The sequence below is a fragment of the Cetorhinus maximus genome, unplaced genomic scaffold, assembly GCF_964194155.1.
Source record: "Cetorhinus maximus unplaced genomic scaffold, sCetMax3.hap1.1 HAP1_SCAFFOLD_1147, whole genome shotgun sequence".
NCBI classification, from domain to species: domain Eukaryota; kingdom Metazoa; phylum Chordata; class Chondrichthyes; order Lamniformes; family Cetorhinidae; genus Cetorhinus; species Cetorhinus maximus.
The window spans coordinates 26,528-50,000 of NW_027597089.1; the positions used below are offsets into that span (position 1 = coordinate 26,528).

General features: G+C 54.3%; 1 protein-coding gene across 1 annotated transcript in view; it reads left to right on the plus strand.

Annotated features, from left to right (window-relative positions):
* Positions 1–8,601: 8,601 nt before the first annotated feature.
* LOC144675765 (transcription factor 12-like) overlaps positions 8,602–23,473 on the plus strand; it is a gene marked incomplete at its 3' end in the record, with an annotated part of 66,282 nt that continues 51,410 nt past the window's right edge. Inside the window, exon 1 of the mRNA XM_078536363.1 lies at positions 8,602–8,706. Within this exon, the coding sequence (XP_078392489.1) occupies positions 8,683–8,706 (24 nt within the window). The remainder of the gene's footprint in view (positions 8,707–23,473) is intronic.

The window sequence follows — 23,473 nt, forward strand, 5'->3', positions numbered from 1 at the left end:
TGGATCCCCAGCAGTGGAGTGGTCAGTAGCTATCCCCTTCTCCGCTGGATCCCCAGCAGTGGAGTGGTCAGTAACTATCCTCTTCTCCGCTGGATCCCCAGGCATTGGAGTGGTCAGTAACTATCCTCTTCTCCGCTGGATCCCCAGCAGTGGAGTGGTCAGTAACTATCCCCTTCTCCCCTGGATCCCCAGCAGTGGAGTGGTCAGTAACTATCCCCTTCTCCGCTGGATCCCCAGCAGTGGAGTGGTCAGTAGCTATCCCCTTCTCCGCTGGATCCCCAGCAGTGGAGTGGTCAGTAGCTATCCCCTTCTCCGCTGGATCCCCAGCAGTGGAGTGGTCAGTAGCTATCCCCTTCTCCGCTGGATCCCCAGCAGTGGAGTGGTCAGTAACTATCCCCTTCTCCGCTGGATCCCCAGCAGTGGAGTGGTCAGTAGCTATCGCCTTCTCCGCTGGATCCCCAGCAGTGGAGTGGTCAGTAGCTGTCCCCTTCTCCACTGGATCCCCAGCAGTGGAGTGGTCAGTAGCTATCATCCTCTCCGCTGGATCCTGAACATAAGGGACGTGGATTTGCAGACAATGAGCTGAAAAGCTGTGATCTAAATATCTGTCTCCTGCATGTTCTTGGTTCACCGCACCTCCCCTTGTCTCTAACTTTGTTCCAACATTAGTCAGTGTGTGTCTGTGTAGACACAACTCAACAAAATGGGGGGAGTAGGGCATGATTACAAAATTCTCTATCTTTGTTTTCAAATCAGTCCTCGCCAACCCCCCCCCCAACTCTGTAACCTCCTCCAGCCCCTACACCCCTCCCTATCTCTGTAACCTCCTCCAACCCCTACACCCCCTCCCTATCTCTGTAACCTCCTCCAGCCCCTACACCCCTCCCTATCTCTGTAACCTCCTCCAGCCCCTACACCCCTCCCTATCTCTGTAACCTCTTCCAGCCCCTACACCCCCTCCCTATCTCTGTAACCTCCTCCAGCCCCTACACCCCTCCCTATCTCTGTAACCTCCTCCAGCCCCTACACCCCTCCCTATCTCTGTAACCTCCTCCAGCCCCAACACCCCTCCCTATCTCTGTAACTTCCTCCAGCCCCTACACCCCTCCCTATCTCTGTAACCTCCTCCAACCCCCTACACCCCTCCCTATCTCTGTAACCTCCTCCAGCCCCTACACCCCTCCCTATCTCTGTAACCTCCTCCAGCCCCTACACCCCTCCCTATCTCTGTAACCTCCTCCAGCCCCTACACCCCTCCCAATCTCTGTAACATCCTCCAGCCCCTACACCCCTCCCTATCTCTGTAACCTCCTCCAGCCCCTACACCCCTCCCTATCTTAATAACCTCTCCAGCCCTACACCCCTCCCTATCTCTGTAACCTCCTCCAGCCCCAACACCCCTCCCTATCTCTGTAACTTCCTCCAGCCCCTACACCCCTCCCTATCTCTGTAACCTCCTCCAACCCCCTACACCCCTCCCTATCTCTGTAACCTCCTCCAGCCCCTACACCCCTCCCTATCTCTGTAACCTCCTCCAGCCCCTACACCCCTCCCTATCTCTGTAACCTCCTCCAGCCCCTACACCCCTCCCAATCTCTGTAACATCCTCCAGCCCCTACACCCCTCCCTATCTCTGTAACCTCCTCCAGCCCCTACACCCCTCCCTATCTCTGTAACCCCCTCCAGCCCCTACAACCCCTCCCTATCGCTGTAACCTCCTCCAGCCCCTACACCCCCTCCCTATCTCTGTAACCTCCTCCAGCCCCTACACCCCCTCCCTATCTCTGTAACCTCCTCCAGCCCCTACACCCCCTCCCTATCTCTGTAACCTCCTCCAGCCCCTACACCCCTCCCTATCTCTATAACCTCCTCCAGCCCCCTACAACCCCTCCCTATCTCTGTAACCTCCACCAGCCCCTTGTGATGTCAGTCCAGTCCAGATGGGTGAGAAAGATCCCAAGTGGGTAACTGAGAAGGGAAGCAGGGGGGTGGGGGGAGTTCATCCCCGCCCCCCCCACCCCCCACCCCCCTCCACTCCCCCAGCCCGATGCCCTGAGCCAACGTTTAGCCCTCTGCCAATGTAACTGAAAGAGGTGACGGACCCCTCTGAATAACCGCTCACCCCGTGTGTGTGCGCGGTCTCAATTTGACATAAAGCATGCCCGACTCTGCATGGAGGGCCGCGGAAGTTTCTAGAAGATGTGACGGAGTGGGTGGGGGGTGGGGGGGGGGCACCATGCCAACGCCAAGGCTTCTGGGTGCTCTTCCGAGCTTGAGGACAGGGGCGGGGAGAGGGAGAGGAGTCGCTCATACACAAAGTGCTCAGGCGCCGAAGGAGAAATGTTTTGAGTTATTGTCTTACAGCAGAAGCACATTGAGACTCAGAGCGGAGAGGGCTGTGCGTGCAAAGGGGGGCTTTTCACATCAAAGACACAAGCAGGGGCAGTGAATCCAGCCAAGCGTCTTGTTGGGGGGTGGGTTGTGGGGGAGGTGCTGCTGTGCTGGGTGGGGGATGGGGTGGGGAGGGTGGCAGGGGGTAGATCAGACTCTGGGAGAATCTGGGATTAATTAGCGTTCGTGTAATGTTTGACTCTCTGCTTGAGCTTCATTCAAGGACTGGACTCTCTCTCTCTCTCTCTCTCTCTCTTCCTGATTCACATTCGTCAGGAAGCTCGTCGCCGTTGTGGATTTAACCCCTCGCTTCATTCCTCCTTCCCCATGGGGAGGGTTAACACCCCCACCCCCACCCCACCGCCCCCCCCCACCTCTCTCAGAGCTCAGACTCTGCCCCGTCCTCTCTCCCCCCCCCACCACCCCGCAGCAGCCTCTCGCTGGGTTCCACGCGGCTGCTCCCCTCCCCAGCCTGCCTTGGCGGTAGGCTATTCAACTGTGGCCGCTGCACCCCTCTCCCTCCAATCTCCAGCCCTTTATTCGTTCATGGGATATGGGCGTCACTGGAGAGGCCAGTATTTGTTGCCCATCTCTAATTGCCCCCCCGGGCAACATTGGCCCTCTTGAGAGTTCAGAAAACAGGACCTGGCTGGGGAGACGCTTTTCGACCATCTGGACACGGGGCCCGGCCTATCGTGGTTGATTTGTGCGGGAGTTTGGCCTGAATGCTTGAAAAAAAGATGCGATATGATGCGTACAGCGCGGTAGAAGGCCATTCGGCCCATTGCCCCCTATCCCTTGCACGCTGCCTGCGATATCCGGGGTTGCTGTTTATAAAAACCCCGACGCCGTTTAAAAATACGGGGCCTCCCCTCGAAGGCGGAGGTGAGAGGAAATCTCTTTCTCTCAGAGGGTCGCGCATCTTTGGAACTCTCCCCCCCAGAGAGCAGTGGAGGCAGGGTCAGCAAGTATTTTTAAGGCGGAGGTGGTTAGATCCTCGACTGCCGAGGGAGTCGAAGGTTATCAAGTGGAGTTGCAGCCACAGTGCGATCGGCCGCGATCTTATGGAATGGCGGTGCAGGCTCAAGGGGCCTACTCCTGCTCCTGATTCATATGTACGCATGTCCTGACTTCACCGACATGGGGCTCGAGTATATGAACCTCAATGGCGCAGACTGCAGCGGCTCGAGAAGGCGTCTCACCACCTCGTCCTCGAGGGGGGGGTGTGGGCAATAAACGTTGTCCCTGCCAGTTACGCTGGATTAAAATGTTAACTTTCTCCCTCACAACCCCCCCACCCCACAACCCCCTAGCTTTCCTGCCCTTGTCTCCCCGCAGACATCAACTCCCTGTGGGGCAGAGGGTTCCCCCCACCAGGCAGCCGGCGCCCTCCCGTGTCTGTTCAGTGGGGGTGGGGTGGGGGTGGGGGGGGGGTGCCTGTTCGAGCTGGGGCCTGTGCTCGCCCGATGCCCCGCGCAAGGCCGGGTTTTCCTGGCGGGGTTTCTCCCCGGCGCCCTGAGGGCGACCGCACGGCAATGGCAGAGTGCGTCTGAGGGGGGGGGATTGGGGGCTTTGACAACCCGTGAATGTCTGCCCCCTTTTGCTGGGTCCTAAGCTCGTCTTTCTGTTTCTCGTGACTCCGCTGGCAGCCAAGGCACCAGGCAGGCAGGCCCGGCACCAGGCAGGCAGGCCCAGCACCAGGCAGGCAGGCCCAGCACCAGGCAGGCAGGCAGGCCCGGCACCAGCCAGGCAGGCAGGCCCGGCACCAGGCAGGCAGGCAGGCAGGCCCGGCACCAGGCAGGCAGGCAGGCCCGGCACCGGGCAGGCAGGCAGGCAGGCCCGGCACCAGGCAGGCAGGCAGGCCCGGCACCCGGCAGGCCCGGCACCCGGCAGGCAGGCAGGCCCGGCACCCGGCAGGCAGGCAGGCCCGGCACCAGGCAGGCAGGCCCGGCACCAGGCAGGCAGGCCCGGCACCAGGCAGGCAGGCAGGCAGGCCCGGCACCAGGCAGGCAGGCAGGCAGGCCCGGCACCAGGCAGGCAGGCAGGCAGGCAGGCCCGGCACCAGGCAGGCAGGCCCAGCACCAGGCAGGCAGGCAGGCCCGGCACCAGGCAGGCAGGCCCGGCACCAGGCAGGCAGGCAGGCAGGCCCAGCACCAGGCAGGCAGGCAGGCCCGGCACCAGGCAGGCAGGCCCGGCACCAGGCAGGCAGGCCCGGCACCAGGCAGGCAGGCAGGCCCAGCACCAGGCAGGCAGGCAGGCCCGGCACCAGGCAGGCAGGCAGGCCCGGCACCAGGCAGGCAGGCCCGGCACCAGGCAGGCAGGCCCAGCACCAGGCAGGCAGGCAGGCCCGGCACCAGCCAGGCAGGCAGGCCCGGCACCAGGCAGGCAGGCAGGCAGGCCCGGCACCAGGCAGGCAGGCAGGCCCGGCACCTGGCAGGCAGGCAGGCAGGCCCGGCACCAGGCAGGCAGGCAGGCCCGGCACCGGGCAGGCAGGCAGGCAGGCCCGGCACCAGGCAGGCAGGCAGGCCCGGCACCCGGCAGGCAGGCAGGCCCGGCACCCGGCAGGCAGGCAGGCCCGGCACCCGGCAGGCAGGCAGGCCCGGCACCCGGCAGGCAGGCAGGCCCGGCACCCGGCAGGCAGGCAGGCCCGGCACCCGGCAGGCAGGCAGGCCCGGCACCCGGCAGGCAGGCAGGCCCGGCACCCGGCAGGCAGGCAGGCCCGGCACCCGGCAGGCAGGCAGGCCCGGCACCAGGCAGGCAGGCAGGCAGGCCCGGCACCAGGCAGGCAGGCCCGGCACCAGGCAGGCAGGCCCGGCACCAGGCAGGCAGGCCCGGCACCAGGCAGGCAGGCAGGCAGGCCCGGCACCAGGCAGGCAGGCAGGCCCGGCACCAGGCAGGCAGGCAGGCAGGCAGGCCCGGCACCAGGCAGGCCCGGCACCCGGCAGGCAGGCCCGGCACCCGGCAGGCAGGCCCGGCACCCGGCAGGCAGGCCCGGCACCCGGCAGGCAGGCCCGGCACCCGGCAGGCAGGCAGGCCCGGCACCAGGCAGGCAGGCCCGGCACCAGGCAGGCAGGCCCGGCACCAGGCAGGCAGGCAGGCCCGGCACCAGGCAGGCAGGCCCGGCACCAGGCAGGCAGGCCCGGCACCAGGCAGGCAGGCCCGGCACCAGGCAGGCAGGCCCAGCACATTCTGTGTCACATCATCTTTCAATTAATTTCTCCTTTTTTTTAAAAAGAAAATTGCTTTCTTATCTCCCCTGTCGAAACACTAATGAATCTAGTTACACCTTCCCCTCCCTCCCACCTCCCTCCCCTCCCGTCGAATCACTAATGAATCTAGTTACCCCTTTCCCCCCCACTCCCTCCCCCGCCCATTCCTGCTGCCAGTTTTAAATGGTATCTTTAATCGTGTGGTTCAGCGGTGGGGGTAACAAGGTTGGCGGTGCCCGTGTGTCATTTTGAGTGTCTGAAGTGACCTTTTCAAAGCTTGACTCCTTTTTACGCCCCCTTGCCAGGCAATGACCCTCCCCCCTTCCTACCACCCCTTCCACCCCCTCTCCCCCCTCCCCATCGCCTGTCCCCTTCAGCTACCTACCTAACCCCTCACTAGTGGACACGGTATCATCGGACTGATCGGGACTTCAACTCCGTTTTCCCCGCCCGCTCCCCACCCCCTCCCCCCAAAAAATCCCTTAATTCCCACCTGAGAGACCAAAAACCTGTCGGCCCCTCCCCCCGAGTTTTAAATGTACTCAACGATGGACCCTCTGGGGTAGAGAATTCCAAAGATTCCCAACCCTTTTTCTTTTCAGCGAAGTAGTTTCTCCTCATCCCAGTCAGTCCTGAATGATCGGCCCCCTTATCCTGAGACTGTGTCCCTCCCCACCCCCCACCCCCCCCGACCAGCAGAAGCAACCCTTCAGAACCTCGAGTGTCTCAGTGGGATCGCTTCTCCGACCAGCGCACGAATGAGGAGCCAGGAGTAGGCCGCTCGGCCCATCGAGCCTTTGCTCCGCCAATTGGCAGTAACATGGCTGAGCTGATCGTAACCTCGCCTGCGCCTTCCCACCTACCCCCACCCCGATAAGTTTTCACCCACCCCCTCGCTTATCCAGAATCTTATCTAGCTCTGCCTTAAAAATATTCAAGGGCTCTGCTTTTTGAGGAAGGGAGTTTCAAGGACTCATGACCCTCTGAGTGAAAATATTTCTCCTCATCTCTGTCTTAAATGGATGACCCCTTTATTTTTAAACAGTGACCACACCAGCCCTCCCGACCCAGTTCTATATTCCCCCACAAGAGGAGACAACCTCTCCACACCCACCCTCTCAAGTCCCCTCAGGATCATATCTCATTCTTCTAAACTCCAGAGAATGGACACCACTACAGTGCACGATGGGCTGAAGGGCCAGTTTCTGTGCTGTTATGACTCTATGGCTGTCCTCGCCCACTTCCAGCAGGAGCCACTGAGCAGCAGAAAAGAACCCTGACTGACGTTTCACCGACATACAGAGCACTTTCTGACTGCCCTCCAGCTCAAATCGGAAAGTACGACACAGGCCAGGGACTGGACCTGGGATGGGGCCCAGTAATGTTGTGTTCGTCGACTCACTGGGCGGTTCTCAGGAGGCTTTTGCTTTCCCTGTGTAACAGGAAACCTAACAGAGCCAGACTGACTTGCTTTCTCATATGTCTGCTCCTCGGCCAGCTCTTCTGCTGCTGAAACGCTTCCCCTGTGCTACCTCTAGGATTGACCATTGCATCGGTCTCCCAGCTACCTCCCTCCATAAACTTATCTCTAAAGCTCGGCCGGCCTGTATCCTGACTCGCACCGAGTCCCGTTCACCCATAACCCCCTGTGCTCGCTGACCCACATTGGCTCCCAGTCCAGCAATGGCTCAACTTTAAAATGCTCGTCCTTGTTTATGAACCCCTCCATGGCCTTGCACCCTCCCTATCTTAATAACCTCTCCAGCCCTACACCCCTCCCTATCTCTGTAACCCTCCTCCAGCCCCTACACCCCTCCCTATCTCTGTAACCTCTCCAGCCCCTACACCCCTCCCTATCTCTGTAACCTCCTCCAGCCCCTACACCCCTCCCTATCTCTGTAACCTCCTCCAGCCCCTACACCCCTCCCTATCTCTGTAACCTCCTCCAGCCCTTACACCCCTCTCTATCCCTGTAACCTCCTCCAGCCCCTACACCCCTCCCTATCTCTGTAACCACCTCCAGCCCCTACACCCCTCCCTACCTCTGTAACCTCCTCCAGCCCCTACACCCCTCCCTACCTCTGTAACCTCCTCCAGCCCCTACACCCCCCCTATCTCTTTAACCCCCTCCAGCCCCGATAACCATCCCTTTTTCTGTAACCACCTCCAGCCACTAGACCCCTCCCTATCTCTGTAACCTCCTCCAACCCCTGCACCCCTCCCTATCTCTGTAACCTCCTAGAGCCCCAACAACCCTTCAATATCTCTGTGTTCCTGTTGCCCATCCCCCGATTCCCATCGCTCCACCATTGGTGGCCGTGCCTTCAGCTGCCTGGGGGGCCCTAAACACTGGAATTCCCTCCCTAATCTTCTCTGCGTCTCTATCTCCTTTTAAGAAGATTCATTGTTAACTTAATGAAATGGGAACAAGTTAATGAAGCTTTGTAACTATATAAGCAGCCAGTTAGGTTCTGTTTACCAACTCTACCTTGCAGCCCACTGCCAGAGATGGCTAAGGGGGAGATTTAATCGAGGCGTTCGGAATCAGGAAGGGGGTTTGGACAGAGTAAATAAGGAGAAACTGTTTCCACTGGGCAGGAGGGTCAGTAACCAGAGGGGGACACAGATTGAAGAGAATCGGGGAAAGAACCAGAGGGGGAGATGAGGGGAATTTTTTTTTTACACAGCGAGTTGTTGTGATCTGGAAGGCGCTGCCTGAAAGGGCGGTGGAAGCAGATTCAATAGGAACTTTCAAAAGGGGGGGAATCGGATAAATACTTGAAGGGGAAACATATGCAGGGGTATGGGGGAAAGAGTGGGGGGGCTAATTCGAATGCTCTTTCATAGAGGCAACTGAGGCATGATGGGCTGAATGGCCTCCACCTGTGCAGGATTATTCTGTGGAGATATCTGGGCATTGACTGGGACAAAGATTGAAGCATGTCTTGTGGTCCATGAGGCTGTCTAGTTCCCAGATGGTCTCTGAAGGCTAAGATCCTGGGCACTCTGTCCTGTGTTTCCTGCGAGCTGTACACTTTACCTGGGATTAAGCTACGTGCATGGATTAAATGTTCTCACAACCATGGTTGCAAACGAGTTATGTATGGTACTACAGTACATCTAAGTCTCTTTCATTCATTTTTTTAATCCCGTCCATCAAACATGACAACTTGCATTTATATAGCACCTTTTAACTTTGTGAAACCTCCCAAGGTGCTTCACGGGAGTGTTATCAGGCCGACTTCAGCACTGAGGCATGTGAGGCGATATTAGGGGCGGGTGATAAAAAACTCGGTCAAAGAGGCCGGTTTTAAGGAGTGTATAAAAGGAGGTGAGAGGGAGAGGTGGAGAGGTTTAGGGAGGGAATTCCAGAGCTCAGGACCCCCAGGCAGCTGAAGGCACGGCTGCCAATGGTGGAGCGATGGGAATCGGGGGATGAGCGAGGGGCCAGAATTGGAGGAGCGCAGAGATCTCAGAGGGGCTGGAGGAGGTTACAGAGATAGGGAGGGGTGTAGGGGCTGGAGGAGGTTACAGAGATAGGGAGGGGGTGTAGGGGCTGGAGGAGGTTACAGAGATAGGGAGGGGTGTAGGGGCTGGAGGAGGTTACAGAGATAGGGAGGGGTGTAGGGGCTGGAGGTGGTTACAGAGGTAGGGAGGGGTGTCGGGATTGGAGGAGGTTACAGAGATAGGGAGGGGTGTAGGGGTTGGAGGAGGTTACAGAGGTAGGGAGGGGTGTCGGGGTTTGAGGAGGTTACAGAGATAGGGAGGAGTGTCGGGGTTGGAGTAGGTTACAGAGATAGGGAGGGGTGTAGGGGCTGGTGGAGGTTACAGAGGTAGGGAGGGGTTTAGGGGCTGGAGGAGGTTACAGAGATAGGGAGGGGTGTAGGGGCTGGAGGAGGTTACAGAGGTAGGGAGGGGTTTAGGGGTTGGAGGAATTTACAGAGATAGGGAGGGGTGTAGGGGTTGGAGGAGGTTACAGAGATAGGGAGGGGTGTAGGGGCTGGAGGAGATTACGCAGATAGGGATGGAGGGGAGGCCATCAATGGATTTGAAAACAAGGATGAGAATATTAAAATCGAGGTGTTGCTGGACCGGGAGCCAGTGTAGGTCTGTGAGCACAGCCGGGTTGGGGGTCGGAGAGGGGAGACTTGGAAGTGCATTAGGACACGGGCTGGCAGAGCTCCCGATGAGTTCAGGTTTACGAGGGGTGATGGGTGGGTCGAAGGCTGGCCAGGAGAGCAAGCTCGGCCATGAGGCCCTCTAAAGTTGAACAGCCTGCCAATGTTCACAATCCAAATGTGGTTACCTGGTGCAAAATGAAAGGGTATTATCGACGAATGCCTGGGCGCAAGTTAGAAACCTTGAACTAGTTGTAGGACGCCTGCAGTTCACTGACTGAGGTCAACCAACTCACCAGACCGAGCACGTTCGTGCTGTGTGGGGCCTCGGGCAGTGAGCTACTCAACCACATGACAGAAATATATTTCTGCAGGTGTTAGGAGGAGTTGGTAAACTACTGGAGCATGGATCTGATCTGCATTGATGTGGGACAGAGCGGACTCATATTGCAACTTAAATGTTCATATGGCACATGGAGCAGGTCCAGATATCTCTCTTACTGAGCCTCATTCAGTGTCTCTGTTTATTCAGCATGTTAAGGGTTACTCAGTGTTACTGTTTATTCAGCAGGGTAAGGATTACTCTGGTTTACTGTGTATTCAGCAGAGTAAGGATTACTCTGTTTTACTGTTTATTCAGCAGGGTAAGGATTACTCTGTGTTACTGTTTATTCAGCAGGGTAAGGATTACTCTGTTTTACTGTTTATTCAGCAGGGTAAGGATTACTGTGTTTCTGTTTATTCAGCATGTTAAGGATTACTCAGTGTTACTGTTTATTCAGCAGGGTAAGGATTACTCTGTTTTACTGTTTATTCAGCAGGGTAAGGATTACTCTGTGTTACTGTTTATTCAGCATGTTAAGGGTTACTCAGTGTTACTGTTTATTCAGCAGGGTGAGGGTTACTCTGTGTTACTGTTTATTCAGCAGGGTAAGGATTACTCTGTTTTACTGTTTATTCTGCAGGGTAAGGATTACTCTGTTTTACTGTGTATTCAGCAGGGTAAGGATTACTCTGTGTTACTGTTTATTCAGCAGGGTAAGGATTACTCTGTGTCACTGTTTATTCAGCATGTTAAGGGTTACTCAGTGTTACTGTTTATTCAGCAGGGTAAGGATTACTCTGTTTTACTGTGTATTCAGCAGGGTAAGGATTACTCTGTGTCACTGTTTATTCAGCAGGGTAAGGATTACTCAGTGTTACTGTTTATTCAGCAGGGTAAGGATTACTCTGTGTTACTGTTTATTCAGCAGGGTAAGGATTACTCTGTGTTACTGTTTATTCAGCAGGGTAAGGATTACTCTGTTTTACTGTTTATTTAGTAGGGTAAGGATTACTCAGTGTTACTGTTTATTCTGCAGAGTAAGGATTACTCTGTGTCACTGTTTATTCAGCATGTTAAGGGTTACTCTGTGTTACTGTTTATTCAGCATGTTAAGGGTTACTCTGTGTTACTGTTTATTCAGCATGTTAAGGGTTACTCTGTGTTACTGTTTATTCAGCAGGGTAAGGATTACTCAGTGTTACTGTGTATTCAGCAGGGTAAGGATTACTCTGTTTTACTGTTTATTCAGCAGGGTAAGGATTACTCAGTGTTACTGTGTATTCAGCAGGGTAAGGATTACTCTGTTTTACTGTGTATTCTGCAGGGTAAGGATTACTCTGTTTTACTGTGTATTCAGCAGGGTAAGGATTACTCTGTGTTACTGTGTATTCAGCAGGGTAAGGATTACTCTGTTTTACTGTTTATTCAGCAGGGTAAGGATTACTCAGTGTTACTGTGTATTCAGCAGGGTAAGGATTACTCTGTTTTACTGTGTATTCTGCAGGGTAAGGATTACTCTGTTTTACTGTGTATTCAGCAGGGTAAGGATTACTCTGTGTTACTGTGTATTCAGCAGGGTAAGGATTACTCTGTTTTACTGTTTATTCAGCAGGGTAAGGATTACTCTGTTTTACTGTTTATTCAGCAGGGTAAGGATTACTCTGTGTTACTGTGTATTGAGCAGGGTAAGGATTACTCTGTTTTACTGTTTATTCAGCAGGGTAAGGATTACTCTGTTTTACTGTTTATTCAGCAGGGTAAGGATTACTCTGTGTTACTGTTTATTCAGCAGGGTAAGGATTACTCTGTGTTACTGTTTATTCAGCAGGGTAAGGATTACTCTGTGTTACTGTTTATTCAGCATGTTAAGGGTTACTCTGTGTTACTGTTTATTCAGCAGGGTAAGGATTACTCTGTGTTACTGTTTATTCAGCAGGGTAAGGATTACTCTGTGTTACTGTTTATTCAGCAGGGTAAGGATTACTCTGTGTTACTGTTTATTCGGCATGTTAAGGGTTACTCTGTGTTACTGTTTATTCAGCAGGGTAAGGATTACTTATGTTACTGTTTATTCAGCAGGGTAAGGATTACTCTGTGTTACTGTTTATTCAGCATGTTAAGGGTTACTCTGTGTTACTGTTTATTCAGCAGGGTAAGGATTACTTATGTTACTGTTTATTCAGCAGGGTAAGGATTACTCTGTGTTACTGTTTATTCAGCAGGGTAAGGATTACTCTGTGTCACTGTTTATTCAGCATGTTAAGGGTTACTCAGTGTTACTGTTTATTCAGCAGGGTAAGGATTACTTATGTTACTGTTTATTCAGCAGGGTAAGGATTACTCTGTGTTACTGTTTATTCAGCAGGGTGAGGGTTACTCTGTGTTACTGTGTATTCAGCAGGGTAAGGATTACTCTGTGTCACTGTTTATTCAGCATGTTAAGGGTTATTCAGTGTTACTGTTTATTCAGCAGGGTAAGGATTACTCAGTGTTACTGTTTATTCAGCAGGGTAAGGATTACTCAGTGTTACTGTTTATTCAGCAGGGTAAGGATTACTCTGTGTTACTGTTTATTCAGCAGGGTAAGGATTACTCTGTGTCACTGTTTATTCAGCATGTTAAGGGTTACTCTGTGTTACTGTTTATTCAGCAGGGTAAGGATTACTTATGTTACTGTTTATTCAGCAGGGTAAGGATTACTCTGTGTTACTGTTTATTCAGCAGGGTAAGGATTACTCTGTGTCACTGTTTATTCAGCATGTTAAGGGTTACTCAGTGTTACTGTTTATTCAGCAGGGTAAGGATTACTTATGTTACTGTTTATTCAGCAGGGTAAGGATTACTCTGTGTTACTGTGTATTCAGCAGGGTAAGGATTACTCTGTGTCACTGTTTATTCAGCATGTTAAGGGTTATTCAGTGTTACTGTTTATTCAGCAGGGTAAGGATTACTCTGTTTTACTGTTTATTCAGAAGGGTAAGGATTCCTCATTGTAACGTTCCAGAGTTCTGTTTATTCAGCGGGGTGAGGGTTACTCGTGACTGTAGGGAATTACTGTTTATTTCAGGGTAGGGAGTCACCCACAGCGCAATGGTGAAGAGTTGATGTTTATTCAGCAGGGTAAGGGTTAGTACAGAGTTCATTTTTAATTCAGGGTAAGTGTCCCTCTCAGTGTAACTCAGTGTTACTCAGCCAGAGATCAGGTTTATTCACAGCGTAACTGCTTGGAGTAACTGTTTATTCAGCGGGGTTAAAGTTGTGCCTTGTTAGATTAAGAGCCATGAGTGCTAAGCCACTCTGTCAACTGTGTGTGTGTTCGGAAGAATCTGACATGTTTTCACTCCCTTGCTCTCCAGCTCATGACTCAAAAGTGCACACCCCCACCTCTATTGTTTTGAAGCCAAATATTTTCGCCATTTGTGTTGCGTGGGTCCGTGCGCTGTTTAAATATTTAACGGGTTTATTTTAAGTGTTGTTTCTCGGAGCTCGGTGCCCGCAGCTTCATGACCCAAATACTCGCTTTCTCTTAGGGAAAGCTAAATTGTGTCCAGCTTTCTCTGCTGGAATCGATGTTGGGGGTACAGTCTGGGCTCTGTCCGCTACCTGCCCCAAGTGGCATTTCGAGAAAGACTTGCGTTTCTGGTAGTGCCTTTCACAGCCTCCAGACCTCCCAAGGAGTTTTACAACCAATGAAGTATGACAGTCACTGTTGTCATACAGGAAAGCTGGCATCTGTGCACAGCAAGATCCCACCATCAGCAACGTGATTCTGTTTTTTTAAGCGATGCTGGTTGAGGGATAAGTATTGGCCCCAGGACGTTGGGGAGAACTCCCCCTACTCCCTTACCCCAACCCCCAACCCTTGCTCTTCTTCCAATAGTGGACGTGGGATCTTTTACTTCCAACTGAGAGGGTAGACGGATGGTGGGGTGTGGGGCTCTATTTAAGTCTCATCCTGAGAGACAGTACCTCTGACAGTGCAGCGCTCCCTCAGTACTGACCCTCCGGCAGCGCGGCACTCCCTCAGTACTGACCCTCCGACAGTGCGGCGCTCCCTCAGTACTGACCCTCCGGCAGTGCGGCGCTCCCTCAATACTGACCCTCCGGCAGTGCGGCGCTCCCTCAATACTGACCCTCCGGCAGTGCGGCGCTCCCTCAGTACTGACCCTCCGGCAGTGCGGCGCTCCCTCGGTACCATGGTAGAAGCGTTGGCCTGAAATTTGTGCTCAGGTCTCTGGAGTGAAATGTCTCGAACCTCGGAATTTTTGACACAGAGGCCTGAGAGTTACCCACTGACAACCTGAAGGGAGGTGGAAAACCCCTCAGAATTCTCCTCCGAAAACTCCCCCCACCCCAATCCCGGCTCCGGTCACTACCAGCTTCCCAGAAGATGGATTCTGGCCCAGCAGGATGTCTTGAGCTTGGATCATATTACTTGGCACCTGCTTTTATATGGTGTGATCACTACTGCAGCCCTGAAATGGTCCAGCTCTCTTTTCTGAAGCCATGGGATAAACTGACACTCGCCTTAAGAGCTGGAAACTCGTCCCATAAGAGTCACCTAACATCTTGGAACTATATCGGCCGTTCCTTCATTGTCACTGGAACTCCCTCCCTAACAGCACTGTGGGTGTATCTACACCACGTGGACAACGAAGGCAGCTCACCACCACCTTCTCAAGGGGCAATTAGGGATGTGCGTGCGTGTGTGTATATGCTTGTGTGTGATGGAATACTCTCCATTTGCCTGGATGAGTGCAGCTCCAAAAACACTCAAGAAGCTCGGCACCATCCAGGACAGAGCAGCCCCGCTTGATGGGCACCCCATCCACAAACATTCACTCCCTCCACCACCGATGCACAGTAGCAGCAGTGTGTGTACCATCTACAAGATGCACTGCAGCAACTCACCAAGGCTCCTTCGACAGCACCTTCCAAACCTGTGACCTCTACCACCTAGAAGGACAAGGGCAGCAGATGCATGGGAAACACCACCACCTGCAAGTGTCCCTCCAAGCCACTCACCATCCCGACTTGGAAATATATCGGCCGTCCCTTCACTGTCGCTGGGTCAAAATCCTGGAACCCCCTCCCTAACAGCACTGTGGGTGTACCCACACCACAGGGACTGCAGCAGTTCAAGAAGGCAGCTCACCACCACCTTCTCAAGGGGACGATTAGAGATGAGCAATAAATTGCTAGCCTAGACAACGATGCCCATAGCCTGTGAACGAATAAAAAAATAAGCGTGCGAGCATACATGGGTTTAAGAGAACAGCAGCTTGTATTTCTGTAGTTCCTTTAGCGTGGAAAAATATCTTAAGGAGCTCCATACAAAAGCCTATGAAAGGTTTTTAAAGTTGGATGGAGGAATTTTTGAAGTATGATTGAATGCACCTCCACCAGAATAAATAAAATAGAATAAATAAAAGCAAAATATGTGGACGCTGGGAATCTGGAATAAAGGCAGAAAATGCTGGAAAAACTCAGCAGGTCTGGCAGCATCTACGGAGAGAGAGAGAGAAACAGAGTTAGCGTTTCGAGTCCGCATGACTCTTCTTCAGAGTTAGAGAGGAGTAGCAGTGGGATGGGTGGACCAACATCGAAGGTCGGCGATAGGTGGGAGCAAAGGAGCGATTGACAAAGATGTCATGGACAAAGGACAAAGGGAGTGTTAATGGGTAATGTTAAAGACTAGAGAAGGTGCTAATAGTAGCACAAAGTAAGTTAGCAGAATGTGTTAATAGCAGAACAAGAGTCAGAGCTCTGAAAGCACAACTTAAGAACAAGTGACAGATGGCCCTGTCGAGGGGTGTGGTGGGTGGGGGGAAAGAAAGAAAAAAATATATAGCTTAAAAAACAAATTGTATAAAAGTAGAGGTGTTCAAAATCACAAGGGGCCTGGACAGAATAGATAGGGAGAAACGGTTCCCGTCGGCGGAAGGATCGAGAATGAGGGGGACACCAATTTAAGGCGATTGGCAAAAGAAGCAAGGGAGACATGAGAAACTTTTTCACGCAGCGAGTGGTTAGGGTCTGGACCGCGCTGCCTGCGAGTGAGGGGGAGGCGGGTTCAATCGAGGCTTTTGAGAGGGGAACTGGATCATGGTCTAAAAAGGAAGAATGTGCAGGGCTGCGGGGTGGGGGGTGGAGAAGGTGGGGGAATTGGAACTGGGGGACTTGTTCCTTCGGAGAGCCGGTACAGACACGATGGGCCGAAGGGCCTCCTCGTCCTTCTGTGCCGTAGCAGTTCTGTGATTCTGAATGAGGAGACCCGGAGACTCTAGGAGTATAGTGTTCCCGTTGGGGGAGGGCTGGAGCAGATCAGGGACATGAAAGGATGGAGCAAGTATGGGCTGACTATACGAGCGCAGGGGGAATCGGAGCTGATTGATCCTGTTTTCCCTTGCCTTACAGTGTTACACCCTCAAAGCACGTGCCAACCCCATTTGCCATTTATGCTTATCCGTACAATTAAGTGCTAATTATGAAATGGGGAGAATGTGCTCGGTTAAAATCTCGCCTCCTGCTGTGCCCTTTCTTCTCTTCCGTTCACGGGGATGTGGACATCGCTGGCTAGGCCAGCATTTATTGCCTCGTCCCTCGTTGCTCCTTGGGAAGGTGGGGAGGCTCTTTGTACAGTTTTCGGAGAGGGAACCCCTTTTAGGGTTTTGTGGATTTGCTCAGTGTGCGGACTGGAACATCCCAGGTCCCGCTCCCCACCCAAGGTTTGAGCCGGTTTAACGGGATGTTTCATGACCGTTTACCCACCCATCGCACAGCGGCCACAGTGTTTTCTCAGGGGTGGGGGAGGGTTGGGGGTGAGGTGGAAATTAGTCCGGTTCCTGCTCCTGATTGCTAACCCTTGCTGGAAGGAGTACGTATGTGAGTGTGAGAGAGGGAGAGAGAGAGCGTGCGCGCAAGAGTGTGAGCGAGAGCGTGCGCGCGAGAGTGTGAGAGAGAGCGTGCGCGTGAGAGTGTGAGAGAGAGCGTGTGGGCGAGAGTGTGAGAGAGAGCGTGCGGGCGAGAGTGTGAGAGAGAGCGTGCGGGCGAGAGTGTGAGAGAGAGCGTGCGGGCGAGAGTGTGAGAGAGAGCGTGCGGGCGAGAGTGTGAGAGAGAGCGTGCGGGCGAGAGTGTGAGAGAGAGCGTGCGGGCGAGAGTGTGAGAGAGAGCGTGCGGGCGAGAGTGTGAGAGAGAGCGTGCGGGCGAGAGTGTGAGAGAGAGCGTGCGGGCGAGAGTGTGAGAGAGAGCGTGCGGGCGAGAGTGTGAGAGAGAGCGTGCGGGCGAGAGTGTGAGAGAGAGCGTGCGCGCGAGAGTGTGAGAGAGAGCGTGCGCGCGAGAGTGTGAGAGAGAGCGTGCGCGCGAGAGTGTGAGAGAGAGCGTGCGCGCGAGAGTGTGAGAGAGAGCGTGCGCGCGAGAGTGTGAGAGAGAGCGTGCGCGCGAGAGTGTGAGAGAGAGCGTGCGCGCGAGAGTGTGAGAGAGAGCGTGCGCGCGAGAGTGTGAGAGAGAGCGTGCGGGCGAGAGTGTGAGAGAGAGCGTGCGGGCGAGAGTGTGAGAGAGAGCGTGCGGGCGAGAGTGTGAGAGAGAGCGTGCGGGCGAGAGTGTGAGAGAGAGCGTGCGGGCGAGAGTGTGAGAGAGAGCGTGCGGGCGAGAGTGTGAGAGAGAGCGTGCGGGCGAGAGTGTGAGAGAGACCGTGCGCGCGAGAGTGTGAGAGAGAGCGTGCGCGCGAGAGTGTGAGAGAGAGCGTGCGCGCGAGGGTGTGAGAGAGAGAAAAATGTCGGGTTGTGACATCTACTGCAGTCAAATAGCTCTCTTACAACGACTGTCTGGGTGGCGCTTTGGTGGGGTGGTGACGCTGGTGGAGCCGTGCCAAGTGCTAGCGGTTTTGGGCGGGAGAGGGGAGAGGGTGAAATGGATGGTGGTGGGGTAGAATAATAAAGAATTTTGTTAGAATGGAATTGCTCCCTGTTGAGTTTAAAAATAAATTCGAGAGTGGCCATTTCACAGCTTTCAGTAATGAAGCATCCCTCTTGGCATTCCATGGGCAAATTATTATGAGCTCCATATGGGTCTGTTAAAGAGCTGAAAGCCACATCAGAAGCTGGGAGTACCTTTGATCTGCAACTCGACAGCAGTGTAGTCCTGTTGGAGGAGTAACTTTAACTGCAACGCAGCCAAACACATTCTGATGTTTTTTTTTTGAAGGAGCGCAGAGACAGACTCACCGAAGCAGAATACTGCGGATGCTGGAAACCTGAAATAAAAACGGGAAAACGCTGCAAATACTCGGCAGGCCTGGCCGGGTCTGCGGAGAGAGAGAGAGAGAGAGATGGGGTTAACGTCTCGAGTCGAAGGCGAAGGAGGGTCGCACGGACTCGAAACGCTAACTCTGTCTCTCTCTCTCCCTCTCTCTCTGTCCGCAGAGGCGGTCAGACCTGCTGAGTTGCTCTGGCGTTTTCTGTTTTCGTATCGAAGGGGACTCCTTCAGAATAAAGAAACGTAAACTCTGCGGGCAAAACTTTTTACCTTGACGGGCGGGTGCACGCTTCTGCACGCCCCCGACGTCAACACACAAGTCGTGCCACGTTTCAGTCAGCGGGCGCGCGCGCGCGCACAGTGAGCACACCCGCTGACGGTTAAAAGTTCTGCTCAGGCTGTTCGAGCCTGAATGATTTCACTTTTTGCCGCTGCCTGTCCGAGGCAGGCTGAAAGCGGCCTTTGCACTTTTTTTTAAGGAAACCTCCCTCACCCACGGGCGGGATGAGGTTTCCGAAAGCAGGTTTAAAAAAACAATAAAATAAAGATTTTTTAAATTTTACTGATAACGTGTCCCTGCTCGTGTGCCGGAGTCACACGAGGGGATGTGCTTTATATAACATTTTACGAGCCTTTCTTTCTTTATTTCTTTATTTCATTCGTTCTTTCTTTTGTTCTTTCGTTCGTTCGTTTGTTCTTTCGTTCTTTCATTCGTTCTTTCTTTTGTTCTTTCTTTCTTTCGTTCTTTCTTTCGTTCGTTCTTTCATTCTTTCATTCGTTCATTCTTTCGTTCTTTATTTATTTAGAAAACTCTTCGTCTCCCCGAGGCAGCTCTGTGCCTCAGGGAAATTTGCATGCGCGAAGTTTGCTCTCACCCCGCTCGCCGCCCCCTCTCTCCTCCGCATGCGCTGCCCCTCGTGTTTCACGCGGACGGGCCTTAATTGCCCCACCATCGTGAAATCACGGTCCGGCCCAGATCGCAGGGTGGGGGGGGGCAGTCGGCTCCCCGGGGACCGCACTTTGCCGGGCCCGCCCGCCCGCCCGCCGGGGGCTGAATCCTGCCCCGGGGGCTGAATCCTGCCCTGTTTCTTTCTCCGCTGATGGCAGCCAGCTCTCTGAGATTAGAAACGTTATAAAAACGCGTTCTCCGAGCCTGACCTCAGTCTCCATCTGCAAATCTCTTTCTGATTAGCCGCTTTGATTCCTGTGGGTTTTAACGTCTTTTAAAAATCCTTTCACGGGAGGCGTGGGCGTCGCTGGGCAAAGGCCGGCGTTTGTTGCCCGTCCCTAATTGCCCCTCCAACGGAGTGGCCTCGCTTGGCCATTTCAGAGGGGGGCGGTTTAAGAGTCAACCACATGGGCTGTGGGTCTGGAGTCACGTGTAGGCCAGACCGGGTAAGGACGGCAGATTTCCCTTCCTTAAAGGGGCACTAGTGAACCAGATGGGGTTTTTGCGACAATCCATGATGGCTACCACGGTCACCATCACTGAGACTCGCTTTCAATTCTCGATTTATTTATTAATTGAATTTAAATTCCACCAGCTGCCGTGGTGGGATTTGAACCCGTGAACCCAGAGTATTAGTCTGGATTACTTGTCCAGTGACATTACTACTGACAGTACCGCTACGTCACTGTTTGTCCCCCCACCCCCAACTTTTTCTGACAGTTGTGATATACTGAACGCTGCTGTTATATATATTGTATTATCTGTCAATATCTAGTAGAGAACTAGGAATTAATTAGCTAGGAACTAATTGTTATGTGTAAGTGTTCCGGGGGGCCACATTTCACAGCTGCTGTAGAGACTGATGCGTAGGGGAGACAGTTCAAACTGGTCCCTCTATTGTGCGAGTCAGCATGGCAATTTAAAGATAAAGAGTGCTGATCTTTCCAAGTTTCAACTGTGTTTAGTACTAACGCCTGGGAACCAAAAGACAACACGAGCACATAGCATGGTGGCAGCGGTGGGGAGCTGCATTGCAATTTTACCTACGCACTCCGCCTCTTTCCTACATTACCACCGTCAACCGTGCTTCATAAAATAAAAATGTTTAATTGGCTGTAAAGTGCATTGGAATGTTTGAGATTGTGAAAGGCGCAATACGAATGAAGGTCTTTTTTTTTAACGTTCCATTTATATAGCGCCTTTAATGGAATAAAACGTCCCAAGGGTCTTCACAGGAGCGTCGTAAACCAAAATTTGACACCGAGTCATATCAGGAAACGTTAAAAGTATCGAAAGCTCGGTTAAGGAGCATTTTAAAGGGGGACGGAGAGGCAGAGGAGGCTGAGGGCCCCAGGCAGCTGAAGGCGCGGCCGCCAAATGATAGAGTTATGGAAATTGGGGGATGCGCGGGAGGCCGGAATTGGAGGATTTCGGAGATTTTGAAGGGTTGCACGGTTCACTCTGGGTGCGAGGCACTGCAGTGTCAGCCGTGGCTTGGTGGGTAACCTCAGAGTCAGAAGGTCACAGGTTCAAGCCCCGCTCCAGAGACCCGAGTTGTAAAAACCCCAGGCCAATGCTCCCCAGCGTCAGAACTGAGCGGAGTCCTGCACTATCGAGATGTTAATCCAAGGGCCCCCCCCTGTTTGTCGTCTCAGGTGCACATAAAAGAAGAGCTGGGGGAGGGGGGAGTCCTCTCGGTGACCTGGGACCTGATGTTTATCCCTCAACCAACATCACTATATATGTAAAAAAAAAACCCGATGACCTGGGTCATTATCAAATCGCTTTTTGCGGAATCTTGCTGTGCACAAATTGGCTGCCGCGTTTCCTACAGTGACCACACTTCAAAAGGAGGCTCCATTGACTGTAGAGCACCTTTGGGATGTCCTGAGGTGGTGAAAGGCGCTAGAGGAATGCAGGGTCTTAGCGAGGGAACTTATCTACGGCGCTCCAGTTTCTAGTTGAATTTCTGCTGCATGAGAGAGAGTATCATCGTTGCAGGGGAGTTGCTAACAATTTTGCTAAAATGTTTGGACATTGTGGTGAAGGAAACAACAATTAAACCTTAGGCGCAATGTTCTGCATTTTATCCACTTGGCCAACTGGTTTGTACTTCTCTAACCCGCTCAAAACGTTGTCCCCGGTTTAAAGGCTGAGGGGGTGAACTATTGGGGAGGTAATGGAAGAGAGGAGGGGAGCTGTGGGGGAGGCAAGTGAGCTCAGGCCTGCGGAGGGGTCGTCAGGAACTGTCAGGTCTTTTCTGCCTGTCCGGAAAGGAATATTATTCCCCCCCTTCCCCCCTCCAGGAGCTGCACGTTGTTTGTAATTCTGCCTGGTGGGGTGGGAGGAGCTCACATCACATCTTAACCTGTCCTTGTTGTCACCTGAGGTCTTCAGTCTCACTCACCCATGTGCTCTCACACTCTGTCACGCGTTCTCCTTCCCTGTCACACCCCCGCCTTCTCGCTCCCTGTCACACCCCCGCCTTCTCGCTCCCTGTCACACCCCCGCCTTCTCGCTCCCTGTCACACGCCCACCTTCTCTCTCCCTGTCACACCCCCGCCTTCTCTCTCCCTGTCACACCCCCGCCTTCTCTCTCCCTGTCACACCCCCGCCTTCTCGCTCCCTGTCACACCCGCCTTCTCTCTCCCTGTCACACCCCCGCCTTCTCTCTCCCTGTCACACCCCCGCCTTCTCGCTCCCTGTCACACCCCCGCCTTCTCGCTCCCTGTCACACGCCCGCCTTCTCTCTCCCTGTCACACCCCCGCCTTCTCTCTCCCTGTCACACCCCCGCCTTCTCGCTCCCTGTCACACCCCCGCCTTCTCTCTCCCTGTCACACCCCCGCCTTCTCTCTCCCTGTCACACCCCCGCCTTCTCTCTCCCTGTCACACCCCCGCCTTCTCTATCCCTGTCACACCCCCGCCTTCTCGCTCCCTGTCACACGCCCGCCTTCTCTCTCCCTGTCACACCCCCGCCTTCTCTCTCCCTGTCTCCCTGTCACACCCGCCTTCTCTCTCGCTGTCACACCCGCCTTCTCTCTCCCTGTCACACCCCCGTCTTCTCTCTCTCCCTGTCACACCCCCGCCTTCTCTCTCTCCCTGTCACACCCCCCGCCTTCTCGCTCCCTGTCACACCCCCCGTCTTCTCTCTCCCTGTCACACCCCCCGCCTTCTCTCTCCCTGTCACACCCGCCTTCTCTCTCCCTGTCACACACCCGCCTTCTCTCTCCCTGTCACACACCCACCTTCTCTCTCCCTGTCACACACCCACCTTCTCTCTCCCTGTCACACCCGCCTTCTCTCTCCCTGTCACACACCCACCTTCTCTCTCCCCGTCACACCCCCGCCTTCTCGCTCCGTCACACCCGCCTTCTCTCTCCCCGTCACACCCCCGCCTTCTCGCTCCCTGTCACACCCGCCTTCTCACTCCTCGTCACCCCCCGCCTTCTCTCTCCCTGTCACACCCGCCTTCTCACTCCTCGTCACCCCCCGCCTTCTCTCTCCCTGTCACACCCCCCCGCCTTCTCTCTCCCTGTCACACCCCCCCGCCTTCTCACTCCCTGTCGCACACCCGCCTTCTCACTCCCTGTCGCACACCCGCCTTCTCACTCCCTGTCGCACACCCGCCTTCTCTCTCCCTGTCACACCCGCCTTCTCTCTCCCTGTCACACCCGCCTTCTCTCTCCCTGTCACACCCGCCTTCTCACTCCCTGTCGCACACCCGCCTTCTCTCTCCCTGTCACACCCGCCTTCTCTCTCCCTGTCACACCCGCCTTCTCTCTCCCTGTCACACCCGCCTTCTCTCTCCCTGTCACACCCGCCTTCTCTCTCCCTGTCACACCCCCGCCTTCTCTCTCCCTGTCACACACCCGCCTTCTCTCTCCCTGTCACACCCGCCTTCTCTCTCCCTGTCACACACCCGCCTTCTCGCTCCCTGTCACACCCCCCCGCCTTCTCTCTCCCTGTCACACCCGCCTTCTCTCTCCCTGTCACACCCCCGCCTTCTCTCTCCCTGTCACACACCCGCCTTCTCTCTCCCTGTCACACACCCGCCTTCTCTCTCCCTGTCACACCCGCCTTCTCTCTCCCTGTCACTCTCCCACCTTCTCTCTCCCTGTCACACCCCCTGCCTTCTCTCTCCCTGTCACACCCCCGCCTTCTCTCTCCCTGTCACACCCGCCTTCTCGCTCCCTGTCACACCCCCGCCTTCTCTCTCCCTGTCAC